The sequence below is a fragment of the Epinephelus lanceolatus genome, chromosome 2 (assembly GCF_041903045.1).
Source record: "Epinephelus lanceolatus isolate andai-2023 chromosome 2, ASM4190304v1, whole genome shotgun sequence".
Classification (NCBI taxonomy): domain Eukaryota; kingdom Metazoa; phylum Chordata; class Actinopteri; order Perciformes; family Serranidae; genus Epinephelus; species Epinephelus lanceolatus.
This window is the reverse complement of record NC_135735.1, coordinates 21,503,071-21,522,178: the sequence shown is the minus strand read 5'-3', so window position 1 is coordinate 21,522,178 and position 19,108 is coordinate 21,503,071. Positions and strand designations below refer to the sequence as shown.

At 38.9% G+C, this 19,108-nt stretch overlaps 1 protein-coding gene across 2 annotated transcripts; it reads left to right on the top strand.

Annotated features, from left to right (window-relative positions):
• The first annotated feature begins 6,113 nt into the window (after window positions 1–6,113).
• spi1b (Spi-1 proto-oncogene b) lies at window positions 6,114–17,482 on the top strand. Of its 2 annotated transcripts, none has more exons than XM_033643328.2 (5): window positions 6,114–6,306; window positions 6,838–6,928; window positions 8,508–8,704; window positions 13,105–13,255; window positions 16,003–17,482. In XM_033643328.2, exons 1-5 carry the CDS (start codon window positions 6,265–6,267, stop codon window positions 16,311–16,313), a joined length of 792 nt encoding a protein of 263 aa, XP_033499219.1. In that variant the 5' UTR covers window positions 6,114–6,264; the 3' UTR covers window positions 16,314–17,482. The 2 variants fall into 2 exon arrangements, with proteins under 2 accessions (XP_033499219.1, XP_033499138.1); XM_033643247.2 differs by having other exon boundaries at window positions 6,835–6,928.
• The last annotated feature ends 1,626 nt before the right edge of the window (window positions 17,483–19,108 follow it).

Genomic DNA, 19,108 nt, shown 5'->3' with positions numbered 1-19,108 from the left:
CCTCAAAAGGCATCACAGAAACAAAGAAGTGGACCAAACCAGAGATATCGTTTTAAAAATAGTTATTTCAGATTCAAATGTTACTGTTGTGTTAATGTCTAGCAAACAGATAAAGCTGATATAGTAGATTTATCACAACTGAACTAACAACTGGACATAACATGAATAAAAACAGTTTTACATTTTACTTCAGCAGGTGCAGCAGTGATAAAATCAAAGTTTTATTTTGACTGTCTTTACTTAGTACCTCGTCTGACCCACACTGGGTAAAGTGATGCATTTTCTCAACTGAATCATTATTTTAAGCTGTTGTGAAAGATTTATTGCATCTGTCAAATACTGCACCCAATTATGCACATTTGAAGTCTGTGAAGGTCTTTGAGGTCAGAAGAAAACATACGAAAGCAGCGCCTCAGTCCCACTGACTAACAATCAAACCCAGACAATGCACTGATTCAAGGAGTGAAAATCAGATCCAATCTCACTGAATAACAACTTTTTTATTTCTAATTTAGTTCAGTTTTCTCACTATATTTATAAAATGATATACTCTGACTGTGAAAGAACCCAAAAATCCTGCACACACACTGGTGTCGCTGCTGTTTGCCTGTATAAATGTTGCCTAATAAAGGTTAGAGGATCATGACGTTGTTAATAAAAGAGGGACAAAAAAGGATGAACACTGCGTAAGATGTTTTGGTTCTGTCTCACACAGGCTCCACCCTCTATTGGACTCTATGGGTAATACTGTCCTCTAATCTTAAGCATGCATTTGTCCACTAAATTTACAAAAATGTTTCTGGCCTAACAGAACATGTTTACCCAAATACGTACAAACCCTACAGTATATTAACAGGCTGTCCGGGCTCCTGCTCTCTTCAGGGCCATCAATTTGCCCTCTTATCGACTTTCTCCGTGGATGGAGTCACTGCTTTAGGAATCTCATCAGCTGGTTCAGATCATGCAGAGGACAGTGTTCAGCAGCCACCAGCTTGCAAGGCTTGCCAGGTGCGGCCCAAGTTTAAAGAGCAGCAGTGCTGGAATCCCTTCAGACGCTTCGACATGATGCTTTGCTCCCATTGGAGGGAGCCAGAGCTTGAGATGAATGACGTTGAGACCCCCACATCAACTGCCATCACTCTGCCGTTGCCTCCAGTTGTACCTTTTAAGACAACAGCTTTCTTTCTAGATGATGACAACATCACATCAGTGGCTGGTACATTAGCATCTCACCTTAGTACACCATCAACATTTCTAGCATGGTACTGCCGGGGCTACTGCATATGTAGTGCCTGCAGGTTTGCCAGCCTTTGCCTGGATGCTGAAAAGCACAAGCAACGCTTGGTTACCATTCCCTCCACTGTACAGGAACACCCTGAGGTGGTGAAGCAGATGTGGACCCAGTCGGGGGAAGTAGAAGTGGACCTATTTGCCTATCGATGCAACATCCACTGCCCACTCTGGTTCTCCCTGGTACCACATGATGAGCTACCCCTGGGGGTGGACACGTCTGCCTGCGCACCATGGCCAAGAAAGCTGATTTCTGCCATTCTGCCGCTCCATCTCATCCCTCCCCTGTTGGAGAGAATGAGTCAGATGCAGTTGTTGGTCATGCTGATAACCCCAGGTTGCCACTCTGTGCCGTGGTATGCAGAAATGGTGGCGGCCAAGCCCTGGACCATCCCCCAGTCCTTGGGGTCTCTGTCTTAAGAGTCTGGGTACAATAGCCATTTTGCCCAATCTGGGTCAACCTCTCCAGGCTTGGCTCCTGAGAGAGACAGGCTCTGTCTGTGCAGGTTTTGCAGACCATAATGGCAGCAAGAGTGGGATCCAACACTGTCACAAGGCAAAGTGGTAGGGGTTCCAATGCTGTTGTGAGGAAAGGAGGCTAGATCCCCTGCCATGTTCAGTTGGCTCTACTTTTTGCAGTGTTTTATGGATAGAAGGCTGTCATATGCCATTATTAAAGTGTATGCGGCCATTATCTCTTCCTGCTATGAGGGTTTTGGTGACAGACCGGTCTTTGCCCACCCTCTTGTGAAACAATTCTTGCAGAGGGTTATTAGACAACACCTGGCGATTTATTCCTCCTCCCTGCAATTGGACATGCCATTAATGCTGGAGGCCTTGGTGAAGGATGCCTTCAAGCCTCTGGAGTGCTTCTCTCTAGAGGTGTTGTCACTCAAGACAGCTTTGCTGCTTGAGTTGACCTCAGCTAAGATGGTGTGTGAACTACTACCGACTGCCCTGTTGGTGCACCCCAGTTGCTTGCTGATTGGTGGTGACCACAGGGGGGGCTTTTCTTAGACCAAATCATTCCTTTATTCCCAAGAACTTAAGGAGTTCTTTCAGGTCAAGAATTATACAGTTAGATGTTTTTTGTCTTTCATCCCATGTGCTGGACAGGGAGGTAAACTTACATCTGCTTTGCCCAGTATGTGCATTGGCATGTCATGTTGAACGCACTGCTCCTATTTGACGCACTGAACAGCTGTTTGTGTGCTTTGATGATAGTGCGATCTGTAAGGCCCTAATCAAGAAATGCCTTGCCGGATGGCATTGTGAGTGCATCTCCCAAGCCTTCAGGCAGGCCAGCTGGGACTCTACCACTGTGGTCCACACACTCTAAACACGGTTTGGCAGTGTCGACAGTCTTGTTGAGCAGGTTGCATATTGAGGACATATGAACAACAGCATCTTGGTCTATTCCCTGAGCGTTCATGATTCTATCTCTTGAACATGTCAGACTCTTTTTTAGGGTCTGTTTTTAGGGTCTGTGCTTGCTGGACCGACACAGGACTGGTGAAAAGGGTTGGGTTTGGGTCACCTGACTTGTTGGTCACCTGAACAACATGTTTCCATATTCCATGATGACCCGGGAAATATGGTGTTCAGGGTGTCTTTGCTTGTCTTTTGACCCCTGCAAGTTTAGGCCATGGCTCTACCTGATTCACTTGCATGCTACCTTGGTTGGCTGGGGCCTCCTACTTCTTCAGTGTGGCTGGGTCAATGTTATGCCGCGACAGAGCATAATTCATCAGGCTTTGACCACTGTATACAAAGAGTCCAGTACAGGAGAGTCTGTGTGAGATAGAACAAAGGTTATGATATTGTAACCCTAGTTCTATTGGCACAGGTGGTGCCCTCTACCAAGGGGCCCTGTCTCTCCTACACCGCTCACTGAAGAGGGTGCAAGATGGTGGACAGCCTCATGTGCTGCCTTGTATGTTGTGAGCTTCACACATATTCAAGTAGACACATCCTGATTGGCCAATTGTAGTGTTTCCCATAGAGACCAGTAGAGAGCTCTACCTGTGAGAACTAAGGATACAGAATTGTGACCTTAGTTCTTTTCCAGAGGCTACCCAGCAATATAAGAAATTAAAATGAGCTCCACTTTTACCAGCTGCAACATTAAAGTAATGAACACATCAATCGTTCAATAATTATAATAAAATTGTATAATGAATATTATTATAAAAATGGTCATATGATCTATATTTTTATGCTAATACTTCCGTATTTTACTGATATAACTACTTGTACTTAACTTAAAAATCTGAGTGTTTTTTTCCACCTCTAAAAATAATAAAACTTAACTTTTATATCCAACTGATGATCAGTTGAGTTAATATTAGTAGCAATTTTTTAATACGTTAACAATGTGTAGCAACTAACTTGAATTAGCATATTTTTGGAAGTTGGATTGTACTCATTAAAACATTGACAGGGTTTAGGATGAACTTAGGATGCCATTTTAAAGAGTTTCTTTTCAGTTATGTTCTTGCACGACATGAACAAAAAAGTCACCAGAATAAAAAGGCAAAAAAAGCATTATCCTTTGGCTTCACTGAAAATAGTTGTGATGGAAATAGTGCCTGGCATGCTGCAGCTCACTCTGTGTATTAATACTCTCGGAAAATGCTACCGTACTGTATATGTCATCAGTTTTGCTCAGCCAGCTGTGATTAAGATGGGGCCAGTCGAGGTTGCCCACAGTCTGTGTGGTTTTAACAGCTCCCCGAACAGAGACTCTGACCATAATGGTCCTTTATCAGTTAACAAGGAAAACAGAGTGTCATGCTGATAAAAACCTTTAAAATTACAACAGACACAAAGATAGAATTATCTAAACCATCAAGTTTTACAGTTTAGTCAAACAGCATGTAACACAGAGTGTGCATAGGGAGATAAATGTTGCCGGTAGATCAACTATACATGCATACATCCAAAGAAAGCTGCAGTTTCATGCTTAATGTACCTGACTGTGTTAAGTTTTTGAAAAGGATTTGACCATGTTTTTAACATGTAGCTGAGATCTCAGCACCCATGGGTATAAATACAGTGATCTCGGTTAGAAGATAAACATAACCTCAGTATTTTAATCTTGCAGAAAGTAATATTTTCAGTGCATTGCCTTATCACAGTGCTGCAGTCTTCCTCTTAAACAGGCAGCGCTAACAATATCCACTCAGATTTGTGCTACTGTACTCAAGTTATCTCACTGCCTGGGAAATATGCAGTGTATTTAGTTGTTGCAATTGCCAAAAGCAACATATTTAACTTCTGTTAAACACACAACATATTTAACTTCTGTTAAACACACAACCTGGTGTTAACACTTTAGTTGAAACGGTGTATGAGAATATATTGTGAAAATCGCAGTTCACACATGGAATTCACATATAGGTTTCCGCCACTGACTGTTTTGTGTAAAGGGTGAATATGTTGACAAGTGTTGCCCATCCAGGCATACAGACTTATGCAGTTTCCTAGTTGCAGAGGTACTCAGTGCCCCCACAGGAGGGTATCTCCTCTTTGTGATAATAATAATCTCCATTTGCCTCCAGTGTGGTTACAACAAAAATACTATACCTTCATCTTATCTTCCAGCTGTGTGTGTGTGTGTGTGTGTGTGTGTGTGTGTGTGTGTGTGTGTGTCTGTGTCTGTGTCTGTGTGAGAGTGTGTGCTTGTGTGTTGACATTATTCCTCATCAAACTCCTGCTCACATCACCAAAAAGCATGTTTTAGTCATTTTGCTACAGTGTAAACTCTCAGTCCGTCAGTTTCAGGTCAGCAGTCACACCCCGAACACATGGCTGTTTACACTTCACACACAGTGTGCTCACAACAAAAAAAATAATATCTATTGTCACAGTAAATGCTGTCTTTACTGTACCTCTTAATGCTTTATCTTGTTATGTTTTTTTTTAATTTGCACTGTGTGTAAGCTGCTGGAGTCAAAGTCGTTGTATGCGTAAACATACATGTTTAATATAGCTTATTTTAATTCTGATTCTTCAGATTATTCGCAAAAAACACAATATGTTATACATTTAGTGAACATAGTTACTTTGTTATTATAATAATAGTGTTGCAGTTGGTAACACATTACTTGAAACCCTTCAGTTCAGCATTTACAAGCCAGATATGGACATTTATTCACAAGTGTTTATTAACAGACATTGTGTGTCAACAAGTATAACTTCCCTCAATGAAGACATATTTATATTGTTTCATATATTATTATCTGCTTTATACATCAGCATAAGCAACAACAACAGTTATAAACACTTGAAAATGTCCTCTTATGTGCATATGACTACATTATAGTTTGCAATTAAAGGTATAAAATGCTGTTTATAAACCCTGCTATATGGCAGCAGTCACATTTTAACACACTCTGAATCTCCTGCAGACCACAACGTGCCACAATTTAAATGAACAACAGCTAAAAGGCAAAGGAAATGAATCAAGTCAACCACATTTAAATAATTAAATATTAAGCTCATTGTATACTCTTGTGTTAATCACATTGTTTTTTGCAGCGGAGAAACTGTCAGTGAGGAAAACCCTTGATGATGATGATGACTGCTAAGGGAGGGGACAGTATAGACCCTGATAAATGTGAGGTTTCATGGTCTCCCCTGACAAATCATCAATGGCCAGGAACCTTATAGCAGACACACTCTATTGCTCCCACCCACAGAAAGTTTTTTACAGAAGTCAAAAAGTTCCTTTTTCATTCTACAGTCAAACAGCGGGCCTTGTTTATTTCTTTTTATGTGACACAGCTGAAGGCCTGAGAGAGTAGCTTAGGTCAAAAGTGTATGCTATACAATAAGAGAGAGAGAGAGAGAGATTTTTGGGTTTTCGTTGAGAGGAAATTTTGAAACATTGTGCAATGGTGCCGCAAAAGTTTTGAAAGGTTGGGTTTTGCCTGCAAAGCGTCTGCGAGTCGGTCCGTTGGAGGAGAGGTCTCCATGTTGCATCCATACAGAATGGAGAGCTACCTCATCCCACCCGTAAGTATCTTTTATTTTTATCATTATCTACATTCTCTGTAGACTGTCAAGCATCTGAGGCTTTAAAAGAGTTCCTCGAGTTGTTTTTTTTAAATGCAGCTTTAAACAGAAACGCATTTGTTAATCAAGAGGAATGACAGTGTGTGTTATTTCAAATAACAAGACTTAATGTAAGTCTGCTTCACTTTGAAGACAGCACACAAACTGTAAGAGTCTTTTATACTATGAGCGACATGAAAATGAAACTCAAAACTTCTTCAGAGTTTCAGAACAGCAGTGGCAAGAAAAAAAAGTCATTATTATAACACAAATGTGACTAATGCCTCGTCTGATTTACAAATCTAAACATATTTAGACACAATGTGAACATTTTATTAAAGACAAATGGAGATTATTAGTATTTTCTGTAGGTAATTAAATAGGCAATGATATAATGTGTGTTGTCTGCATCATATACACCATCCAGTAAAATGTTTTTTACTCTTGAGAGTTTTTTTGTGGCTGAAAATGTCTTTTTATTTGCTCCAGCAGCACTCAGAAGAAATGTACGATCCTGAGATCTACAGACATCAAATAGCAGAATATTATAATCCATATGTCTTAGATACAGATATCCAGGCAGGTGAGTTTTACTTCAACATGCATTTTGTCTCATGTGATCAGTGTTTCAATTGAACCCGCCACTTATTCTATTAGATTACAAAGAGATAAGTTTGAATTAAAAAACATTTTAAAATGCAAATTCATGATCAGTGTGTGGACAAACATTACACGACATGGTGCTTTCAAAACAGTGCTTTCAAATTTTTATTAAATGTATTTTATTTTCATTAAGATAAGCTTCATTTAAGTCTTAATCTTCAAATTAATCACCATGACCTGATGTGGTCTTTTCTGGTGCATCGCACATAAAAAGCCTGCAGTGTGTGTGCAGCTGGAGCGCACCACATTAGCTTGTATGGAACACAGGAAACAGATGCCATTTCTTTCGGCCGCTACAATTTACAGACATAGAACAAACTTTCGCCCCTTGGGGTTTTCTTGATACAAGAGAGGTGCTTTACTTTCTCTTGTAATCAACTGTTTTGAATATTGCACCAAAACAATATCAGAAGGGGGGGAAAAATACTTTTCCTGACCTTTTAGCAGAGAAAACGCCCCCACTGAGAAAGCGTCAGTTGTCTTTGGGATAAAAATATCTTGTGTCTAAAATCTAAATGTGTCTGTCTATGTCTAATAAATTTAAAATGATAAACTGAGATGCTACATATAGGAGAGTGATGTTACAGTGTTACAGTGAATGTATGGCATGGCTTTAATGACTAGTTTGATTTATTATATTTAAGAGTATACACTTTATTTTGAGGTAGTTTTAGTTGCTCTTGTTATGCATACACATTTTACTGCAATACATTCTGCTACATTGCAACATTTATATTACTTTAATTCATATTTTATTAATGTTATACTTATCCTTTAGTCTAACTTGTACTACTTTACATCCTCATATCTAGATTCTATTTGTTTCTACATGTGTGGTTTTATTATGACCCAGGTTTTTCAAAGGCAGTGACTGCTCTTGCAATTGTTCATTTGACCAGCTTTGAACTTTGAACTTTGAAGGGGTTTGCATGTGAAATACAATATATAATATAATTTTTATTTGGCTCTCCTCTTTTTCCTTGCTTACACTCGAGATATGTAAAACTTGAACTTGCCTTATTTAATTCTGGGGGAACAGCATGAAATAGAAGAGTGCAAATTCACAGTAAATGTCTGTGGCAACACTGTTAACAAACAGGAAAGAGCTTCATGCTGAATTCTCTATTATTCTCCTCTTTTCACTCGGTTTATGCAAACTCAAGCACTATGAGTAAGCAGCTCGTCGTCAAGTCCAGTTGCTTTTGACTTAGTGGTTTTAGATATCTTATGACAAAGACTGATTTTCATTGACACACAGTCTGGCTTTTCTTCCTTAGTCACCTCCAGTCGTTTAAACATGTGCTTTTGCTGTATCAAATTATTTAAAAGGCATTTTCATGACTTTTGTATGAAGCTGTGTGTTCAGTATCTGTCTCTTTCATTTGTTTGAGTACAGCTCTTTGTCAAGACAGGAAAGCAGTCCTCATATAGCAAACCTAACCTAGACAACAAAAAGCTGTGGCCATTATGCTGTTTCTCACCTCCCTCTATCTGTTCAGATCACTGGGACTACCACCCTCACCCTCATGTACACCCTGTAGAGTTTGAAAACCTCCAAGAGGCCAACTTCACAGAGCTGCAGAGTGTGCAGGCTCTCCACCCGCCCGGCCTCATACGACACGACACCATACGATACGACGCAGAAAACCTGCTCGATCCAAATCTTGGGGCGCATCCACATGTGTTACAGCAACCAGTAAGTCCTGTCATTTAGCAGAAACACACATTAAAGGAACAAACACACACGGGTGCATGTACCTGCTCACAACAAACACAGACTTACTGATGAGTTATGTATTATTAGTCAGGTGCTTCAGTGTAATGACTGCAATTAGTCATTGTTAAAGTTATAACAGTTATGATGACTCAAGTCAGGTTTTCCTGAGCATAGTGTTGTACTGATTGAGTACAATTCCAAGGAACAGACTGTTGCTTGATGGGAAATGGCACACAGATGCTTTAAAACCTTCATACATACCTCTAAATCTCCAAATATCCTTCCAACTCACTGGAGATTTTCTTCAAACTCAACATAATTACAGTGGGGTTTTAAATCAGAGAGGACATTCGGAGAATTTGAGGCCTTTTAGGGTCCTGTGACCAAAATCAGGAAGTGAATCTTTAAGTTACAAGAAAAACTATTTTTTTTTTTTTTTTTTAATTTCATTTTAAAAAGAGCATTTTTCTTTGAATAGAGTCTGAGGGCTCATCAAAGCTCAGTCAGTATCGCAACTGCATGCTCCACCCGTGCAGTTGTGAGCCAGTGAACCAGAACAGAGATCTCTGGTTTTGGACTGCAGTATCTCTCACCAAGTCAACATTTTCAGATCGGAAACCTCTTCACTTGCTTGTCACTATGAGCTTATGTTGACCAGTAGAGATGAAAAAGGCAGAGAGCAAATGCATTTATATAGCACATCTCATCTCACAGGCATTTTTTAAAGTGCTTGTCATAGATTTGAAATGAGCATATTGATTTTAAAAGAATGAATCTGTTTCTTGTTGCCAATCATTTAAAATTCTAGTCAGGATTAGAGGCTTTTTAAACACACTGAATATGTCCGGCTGAATGCATCTGCAGCTCCAACTGAGGTCACAGTGGGGCCAAAGGTGTCGTGGATTTAAATATTTCACTCAGTGAGATGTAGCTTCAGTAAAGTGCTGGAACAAGCAGATACAGTGAAGTGAAGTGGTAAAATGTCAAACATATGGCATAATGCATAATTATCTGGCATTACTTGGGAATCTTTGTGTTCATACTTTAATAGTCATAGTTGTTTTCAGGAATAGATGATAGTTAACAACATATTTTTCACTTAGAGATCATATTTTGAGCCAAAATTGCATTTAATTTCATGTAATTTCCTTAAGTGGTTCTACCACAGGTGAACCTCAAATTGATTAGGATTGTGTTGTGACTAATCATCGATTTATAATGAGTTCATAGTTGAATGTTTTAATGTATCTTGAAGCATGGGACACATATTTATATCCTATAACACATGCCTTTCATAAAGAGGGCACAAAGCCTGTGTGCTTGTAAGTCACATGATAGTTTTTTTTGCGGGTGAAATTTCCCTTTTGAAAAAAAAAGGACTGCCATTTTTACAACCAGAGGAAAATGTGTTTGTGTGTGGAAACACACAACCTGGTGTTAACACTTTAGTTGAAACGGTGTATGAGAATATATTGTGAAAACCACAGTTCACACATGGAATTCACATTTAGGTTTCTACCACTGACTGTTTTGTGTAAAGGGTGAATATGTTGACAACTGTTGCCCACCCAGGCATACAGCTATAGCAGCTCCTCACATCGCAGCTCATGCAGAGAAACGTTGCCTCTGTCAGGTTTACCCACACTTACAGTGGGAAAGTTTCACTGCAAACATGTCAGAAAGTGTCTGCTTTTGATCACAGTATAATAAAGAAGTAGCAGCATAGTCATGCTTCTGAAAATAACAACATGCCCTAAAACATCCCAAAATACTTCAAGTGTCAGACATGGCTGTTGGAGAATTAAAACAAAAATGCATGAAAAACTATTTGATTTCAAAGTTTAAGGTTGAGGTTGACACATAAATACCATCACCAGTGGAAGTAGTATTCAGTGGATTTCCTCAAAAAGTATCAAAACCACACCACAAAAATACTCTGTTACAAGTTCTGCTTTCAAAACTTTACTTAAGTAAAAATACAGAAGCATTAGCAATGAAATATACTAAAAGTGATAAAGTTAAAGTGCTCATAATGCAGAATGGTTCCTATTAGTCATAGTTAAGGCTGCTTCCAACCAAGAATTTTCCTAGTCGACCAATAGTCATCATTTAGGGCCATTAGTCGACTAGTCACCTGCATGTTTGCAATGTTAATTCAGTTATTAAATGATATATGTTGGGCGGGGCAACACAATGGTTTGAGTTGAAGGTGTGAGAAAGAATAGTATCAGTAACATTGTTAACACTGTGCTACATTACAGAGAAATACAAAACCGTCCTAATGAACCTTCATTAATACAGGCCTATATTTCATCTACAAGTGCACATCACACACTGAGCGAGCCGCCTGTTAATGACGCTGTCGGCAAAGCAGTAATGATTGTGCTAAGTGGCTAATGGGCATGTAGCTACTTCCATGTTTCAGATGATACGTCATGTTTGTAGTCGACCAATGAAGATGAGTTTACATATCACCTTGGGTTCATCCTTCACCTTCTCAAAATGATCCCACACTTTGGATTTCCTGCTCGACATGTCATTAACTAGCCTGTGGAATAAGCGCAGGTACCAGCCCTGGAAATTAACGTGACTCCTGTCTGACTGCTGAGCGTGGCCACTTCCTGTGTCTGTCCTTTCAAATAAAATTCCCACATGGTCCAGTCATATAGGTTTTGATTTATTTTGACAAGGCGCAGCTCCTAATAGAGTTCCACTTTTTTTTTTTTTTGTGCGACTAAGCAACCAATGAAATCTCGCTGACTAATGACCTTTCTGCCCGACTAACTATTGTTCGACCACTGGGAGGCAGCCCTAGTGTCTGCATCATGTTTTATAAAGTGATCATATGTTTTGTATGTAAAATTTTAATCTGCAAAATAGTGAGTGTGACTTAAAAAGATGTAATGGAGTAAAACGTACAATATTTCCCTCTGAAATGAAGTGGAGTAGCAGTATAAAGTATCTTAACAAATCTCTATATACAGCAGTCACATATGGCAGAAAACAACTACTTGATAGGTAAACACACAGTGAAGTAATGGTGTACTAAGCAGAGAGCAAAGTCACGCTACCTCCGTGTGTGGTAATTCCAGCTTCTCTCTTCTTTGTCGTGGCAGCCATGTGTGCATGTGGTTAGCTAATTGCTGACACTCTGCACTGCGGTCAGCTGTTACAGCTGATATTGAGACAGCAGTGTTGCTAAGGTGTAGCACCCACCCTTTGGTTCCCCCAAGATTAATTACATTAGCTCTGTCAGCACTGTTGTCATTGTAAGCACTGCTCGTGCTGTTAGCACCATTAGCTGCTAGCCACTAGTTCAGACACCTCCATGTTGAGAGCCGTGTGCAGACAACAGACAGGTATCATATAAAGCTCCATTAAAATAGTAATACTTACAAGTAGCTTAAAACTCCACTAGTAATTGAAACATTATTTATTTGTTCATTCCCAGATTTAACTGAGCATCCATCATGACAGCTGTATGTTTTACAGCCAAGCTTTATTTTCCCAGTTCCAGTATTTTACCAGTACACATTGTGCTGAATTACATGAAATGATACAAATTTTTTCTGCTGTTGGCATAATTGTGTAACAACCCCCCCCCTCCCACATACACACACACACACACACACACACACACACACACACACACTCAAATGTGGGACATTTGCGCCATATTGTCTTTGCAAACCAATACAGACAATATATGTAACATTTTCAAACAGTATGGAAAACTATATTTTTTTATCTAAACTTTGGAGAAACATGAAGGGAATTTTAATATGCTCAACAAGCTAATACTGCATTCACATGCTCTTCAGATGGTCCCGATGCCCAGGTTGGGAGGTCGTTATTATGACTCCAGTGTGTTCATGAGTTTTTAAGTCACAATGTGGAACCAACACTGATGCTGCAAAGACAGTTAGTTGTATTTTATTGCTCAGAGCATTTAAACAACACATAAATAGGTCGAACATTCCCTAAAACCACTGAAATATTGCTCTACCTGACTTGTTAGCAGGGTTAATGCTAATAAAAACTTCTATAATTAATCTAAGTCACTCTGTGTGAACAGCAAATAACATCTACCTAAAAAGACAAAAAACTATATGCAATAAGTGAATCAATAAAAGCTTTTGTACCATTAACCAAACATTTATCTTTGTCTGCAATGTCTCTGCTTATATGAAAGTTGGCAAGTCGTGGACAAAAATTTTGACCAACTTTCCTGAGTTGTTATTCCAACTTGAGGGAGTGTTGACATGAATTTACCCAGTCAGGGACTAATTTTTATGATTATTTCGACACCACATAAATGCTTCATGAGTTAAACACTTGTGGATGTTTTTATTTAATGAACTTTGACTCCTGTCTCATAGGTAGCGTTCTTCCCTCGAGCTGTGTATCCACCACACGTGTCCCAGCGCAGCTCTGATGACGAGGATCATGAAGGACGAAGTCCCCCGCTCGAGGTGTCTGATGAGGAGTGTCTGAGAGATCGAGTCCCTTATGTCACACCAGGAGAGCTGGGTAAGAATATAGATTTTTATAGGCCGTTCCATATGTGCAGCGGGGGAGCACTTCAGCTCTCTGCTGAGCCGTTAACACGGATACTTTAAGAGAAACAACTGTGCTGGCAATGTGAGGATTCTCAGACATCCAGGTCATGGTATATCTAGAAGTGTTAAGTCACTGGACTTGCTTTAGAGTCTTCAGTCAAGAATCTAAAGCAGCGGGCCAGTGTTTTCTTCCTCGCTGAGGGATAGTGAAGGTTTGGCATTGAGTCATGTCAGCTTTGTGTTCTGCTGACATTTTAAGATGCACTTTTGGGATGAGCTACTAGTTGCACAACTGCTTTTACACTGCTGGTCATGCATCTTTAACGGAAGTGGGCTCACAAAAAGACAGAGTGGCTGTTTGTCTGTTATAAATGTTCTTGGTCTCCAAGGCTGGATTCTTATGCTGGATTGTGGAAATAATCCAGCAGGTGTACTTGGAGAATGGCAGGCTTTCTCCAGTGGTAATGAGGCTCCCTGTTAGAGCTTTTGTTCAGTAATCTGGTCTACTCTGTCATCTTTAACCAAGCCCTACTACATGAATATGTACAGCCATCAGCACGTTAAAATGAAGCAATAATGGCTAACAGTCAATGTTGCTGATCTAAGAAATGAGGCTGTATTAGCTCCTATTTGTATTCAAATGGATAACCATTTGTTATATACTGTCTATGAGTGTGATTTGTGAAAACAGCTAAACATTTTCAGTATTAATTCTATAACCAGCAGCTGCGTGTTGGATGTTCAGTAAAAACACAACACATAGGACACACTGTAAAAATCATGGACATAGCTACTGTGACGTCACACATTGACTTGTGGACTCCCATTTTCGAGTTCGGCACTTTGGCTATTGCCATCTTGGTTATTTGGTGCTAGAAGTGACCATATTTGGGCGAGAGGGTGGTGCTGTGGTGTAGTGAGGGGTGGATCTGACTGAGAGGCCGAGGAGACTATTGGCAGGCAGGCTGTCACTCAAAGTGGCCTGCCTTTGATTATGTATAAATTTGAACCTTAATGAAATTTAAATGGTGAGTTACATAAAAATTCACCTTCCTCATGAATGTTAAAATTAGCTATTGACCAAAATTGTTTTTGTACCAGGCTGCACGTGTTAATTTCTGCTGTAAAGTTGGGCATTTTAACATGGGGGTCTATGGGGACTGACTCGCTTCTGGAGCCAGCCTCAAGTGGCCATTAGAGGAACTGCATTTCTTGGCACTTCTTTTTCAGCCTACTTTTCCAGCCTTGGAGGTTGCCACTTGGTTTTTACCACCAACACAATGATACACACTGCAAACTACAGACTCAGTTTTCAAAAGGCGACTGACTGAGTGAAAACTGGGATCATCTTCCTTACTGTTACGCTAACAAACACCTGTCCAGATGTGTTCATTAACAACAGCAGTAAAACACTGGTTTCAATCTAACGTGTGCATCAGTGACGCTGCACTTCAAACAGTGTTTTACTTAGACCTGTGAGTAATCAGCTGTGCATGGTCAGGTGCACAGCTGTCATGTTTTATATTTTTGGTTGACATGAACACCGACATAAAGCAGGAGAAGTTCAGTGAGCATCCAGTGTGTTTGATGTTGGTTTAACACTGAATATTGAGGGGAGAAAATTAGCTCTCCTTGGGCTTTAAGAGCCACTTGATGACTCGTCGTTACTAATATTGGTGGGTAACAAACTTCCATTTGTCACATGCCGGGGGTGCATCCCACTGCGATTACACACTTGCTCTCTAGTTCCTCTTTTGGCTGGTTTAGGACCTGACAGGACCTGCTTTGTCTCAGTAGTGTCTGGTACAGAATGTTTGCAGCGCTGGTAGCCAAATATTTGCATAATTTACTCTGTTCATATTTGTGCAAGGTTCCTTTTTATTCAAGCACCTCTGTGAGCATTCAGCGGCACTGACTGTATGTCATGTACCTCACTGGTACTTATTTAACCTGTCCCACATCAAGGCAGCCCTTTGCAATTTTTTGTTAATGCCAGTTTTAATCTAAACATGGCCTTACAGAGTCCCTGTACATTTGGAATATGTGGGTGCAGGTTTGACTTGAGACAAATAGATAAGTGGCTCTTCAAGTGTGAAGACTATCAGTCTGGCTCAGGATTCAGGCAAGGTTAACCAGGACCGCAACATGTATGTTCCTTACATGACCATGTATTGCAACTTAAGTAATGGCAACCACAAGGTTTCTTACTGAGTACCCTCTTTGTAGGTTTATCACGAAGCACCATGATAATGTGGAAAACACAAAATCAATGACTCACAGAGGATTACATCAGCCAGGGTTTTGCAGAATTTTAGTTTTTTTTTTTTTTTGTTATTTTGTTGCTTCATATTAAATATAAAACAAAACCTAGAACCGAAAACATATTTTGTGCCTCTGTGCAACAAAAAGAGTTCCTTTTTTTTTTTACTAATTTGCCTGTCTGAGATCTCACATACATACATATATATATATATATATATATATATATGTATATATAAATAACTGATATGGTTGGTATAGACTGGTTGAACCCTGCAAAAGCAACTGAACCACCTCATTTAAAGTGTCACAGTGCCACAGCTAGAATTACAAGCTTGATTTCATTTTTCTTATATTTGTTTTTATAATAAACAGGTTATAAGCTAAATCTGTACATAAATATATAGAATTGCAGTGGGTTTCATGATTATTGTTGCAACTCTCTGATGTTTCCAACAGGGAATAAAAAGAAGATCCGTTTGTACCAGTTCCTGTTGGACCTTTTAAGGAACGGTGATATGAAGGACAGTATCTGGTGGGTGGACAGAGACAAAGGGACATTCCAGTTTTCTTCCAAACACAAGGAGGCTCTCGCACACCGCTGGGGAATCCAGAAAGGAAACCGCAAAAAAATGACCTATCAGAAGATGGCTCGTGCTTTGCGCAACTACGGCAAAACTGGAGAGGTGAAAAAGATAAAGAAGAAGCTGACGTACCAGTTCAGCGACGAGGTGCTGGGGAAGACTCATCTGGAGAGAAAATATCTGTAGGCAGGAGGAATACTGAAATGTCAGGATTTACTCATGAAAATTGTAGTTATTGTTTTAGGTGCTTAATCAAATGTGCCAATAAGATGAATTGCATCTTGTGAATAGCATAATTACTGCCGCACAGTGGGTTCAGTAAGTGATATTACAGACAAAAGACAAAAGAGGGAAGGCAGAGGAGGATGTAGTAATTACAATGTATGCGTCTTAGGCCCTGGGTCAATGTGGTGCCCAGTATGTATTTTTAAATGTGGGTGCACACACATAGCTGTGGAAGCCCATTTCTGCCATTGTGATAAAAAAAAATTCATTAATCCAAAAAAATAAAAAATAAAAATAAATAAATAGAAACTCTAAAAAAATAAAAATAAAACACTTAATATCTCAAAAATATTGAAAAACACTTAAAATAATTACTAAGTATCATAATAATGACTTAGTATCTCAAAATAATGTGAATCTTTCTCGAAATAATGACGTAGTGTCGTATCAAAATGTCAAGAAATAAGAATTATTATCAAAATAATGAGAAACTGTTTTAAAATAATAACTTCATAACTAAAAATAATGAGAACATTTCTCATTATAATGATGTAGCATTTCAAAATAATGACAATTTTTCAAATGTAATGAGAAACTTTCTCAAAATAATGAGAAAAGTTTCTTTAAATAAAAGCTTAGTGTCACAAAATAATGAGAAATGCTCTCATAATAATGACTAAGTTTCTCAAAATAATGATTTTCTTATCTCAAAATTTAAATTGAGTATCTTAAAATAATGACTTAATATCTCAAACACATACTAAGGGATACTAAGTGGTGGAAATGGGCTTCCGTACATATCAGTGTAAATTCTATCTTAAAATGTCTTTTTAAGCATTCTTTTTAATATGAGGGTCACATTTTGTTTTATAACATTGAACATTGAAACATTTGAAAGAAGGCCTGTACCTTCTCTCTAACGTTTGACTCTCCTTGTGTTGGACATGATTAAGTTCTCTTTAAGTTGTACATATAATTGCAGTGTAATATTTAAAATAGCAAGTATACACAATGTCATTAACCTTTGAGAACCATTTTGATTATTTACATGTTAAGAAATGTTTTGTACAAATACATGAAACTCTGTATGTTATAATGAATTGCTGTAAAAAATAAATTGTTCATAAACATATGTGTATGAGAATTGTTTGTCAGTGACGACATCTCACATCAGAGGTAAAACACAAAGAAGAAGAAGTAAATATTGTATAAAGTTATATAGTTTTACAGATGAGGCTGTAAAGATCAGTGGTGACTCTGAGGGACTGTGAGGGTGAAGTGGCCTGTCACTCAGCTCTTGTATCTATGCCTGTGTATCCTGACACACTGCAGGCGTCAACTCTCTGCTCACAGAGGCAAAGTGACACATCTGGAGTTTTCAGGTTAACAGTCTGCAAGCATCCAGTTGAGAAGTCCAGTCTGAATTGAATACTGCAGTTTCCTGAATGGCCTTATTGTGCAATAATTACTTACGTCCATGAGCAGATTACGAGACAATGGGCCCCTGGCCACAGATATTCAAAAGGGCCTACCACTTCTCCTACACAGGAGCAAAACAACACAGACTTTGTGGTGGGTTTTGCTTCTTTGCTGTTGTAGTTATGCGTCTTTCTTTAGTCATGTAGCACCTTTTTGTGGTTTTATGTCCCTTTGAGTTAATAGTGTGTCTTTTCTGGTTGTTTTGTGTCTCTTTGTGGTTCCTTTGCATCTCTTTATGCACTTTTTGTGTCTGTTTGCAGTAATTGCAGTATTTTCCTTGTCACTAATATGAGTGACATTTCGCCAATGATTTCCAGGATGGTCCCCAAAACTTTAGGCCCCTGGGTCTGTGACTAATAGGCCTGTTCAGTAATCCATCCATGCTTACATCTGTATTTCTCTGTATTTGTCATAGTTGGTTTCCTTTTAATGACAAGTGTCTCATTCATCATTTTCCTGAACAAAGCTGTCTTTAGTTAACTGAATTTTCAGACATGCTTATAAAATGCGAATCAGCTTCCTGACCATCACACCTCCCTTCAAACAGAAAAATAGGAACTTCACTATGTTTATTTACCACATTTCAAAACCTCTTTTGTGGATTAAATCCAGTTCAATAAGATAGAATAAAACAACACTAAAATTCTCAAAGACAATTAAATAATAACATATCACAGTATAAAGTCACTGTAATACAAAGGAGAAATCATTTGCTGAAATGTCATGTGCAGTGTGTAAATATACAGCAGCTTGTGTCCCAAGGGCCAACAGCTCCCCTCAATGGTCAACGTGTAATTAATACTCAGGTGGGAAGATTAAAGGAACAGAACAGAACAATACAACAACAATATAATAGCAAAGCAATATAGTTTCACCACAACCAGGTAATTTAATAGTCTTATTTTTTACTTAAATCCATCAGATTAGTTATGAGTGACCTGACTTCTGTTAGCAAACAATGTCAGAAAAGAAAAACACATTTACAGAAGTAAGGGTCAATAAAAACATTACAAGAGTGACTTAATAAATAATGATAACCAATTTGAAGATGCTTCCTTCAACAAGCAAACAATGCTTAGTTCAAATTCTGAAAACTGCACATGGTCATTGTGGTTGACAAAACCCACTTCTCACAATCTGACTACCGGTCCAGCCGTCATCCGGTCTAGCCTTGTAGAAATAGTGTAGTATGCCGTAGTGTAGTGTAATGTAATATAGTTTAGCATAGCATAGTGTAGCATAGCATAGCATAGCATAGCATTACGTAATATAGTGTA

Bases quoted from the DNA above. Each gene is read 5' to 3' on its own strand.
- spi1b (XM_033643247.2), top strand. From the start codon at position 6,265: ATGTTGCATCCATACAGAATGGAGAGCTACCTCATCCCACCC. The intron at 6,307-6,834 runs GTAAGTATCTTT...TATTTGCTCCAG, and splicing joins AGAGCTACCTCATCCCACCC to CAGCACTCAGAAGAAATGTA. The intron at 6,929-8,507 runs GTGAGTTTTACT...CTATCTGTTCAG, and splicing joins AGATACAGATATCCAGGCAG to ATCACTGGGACTACCACCCT.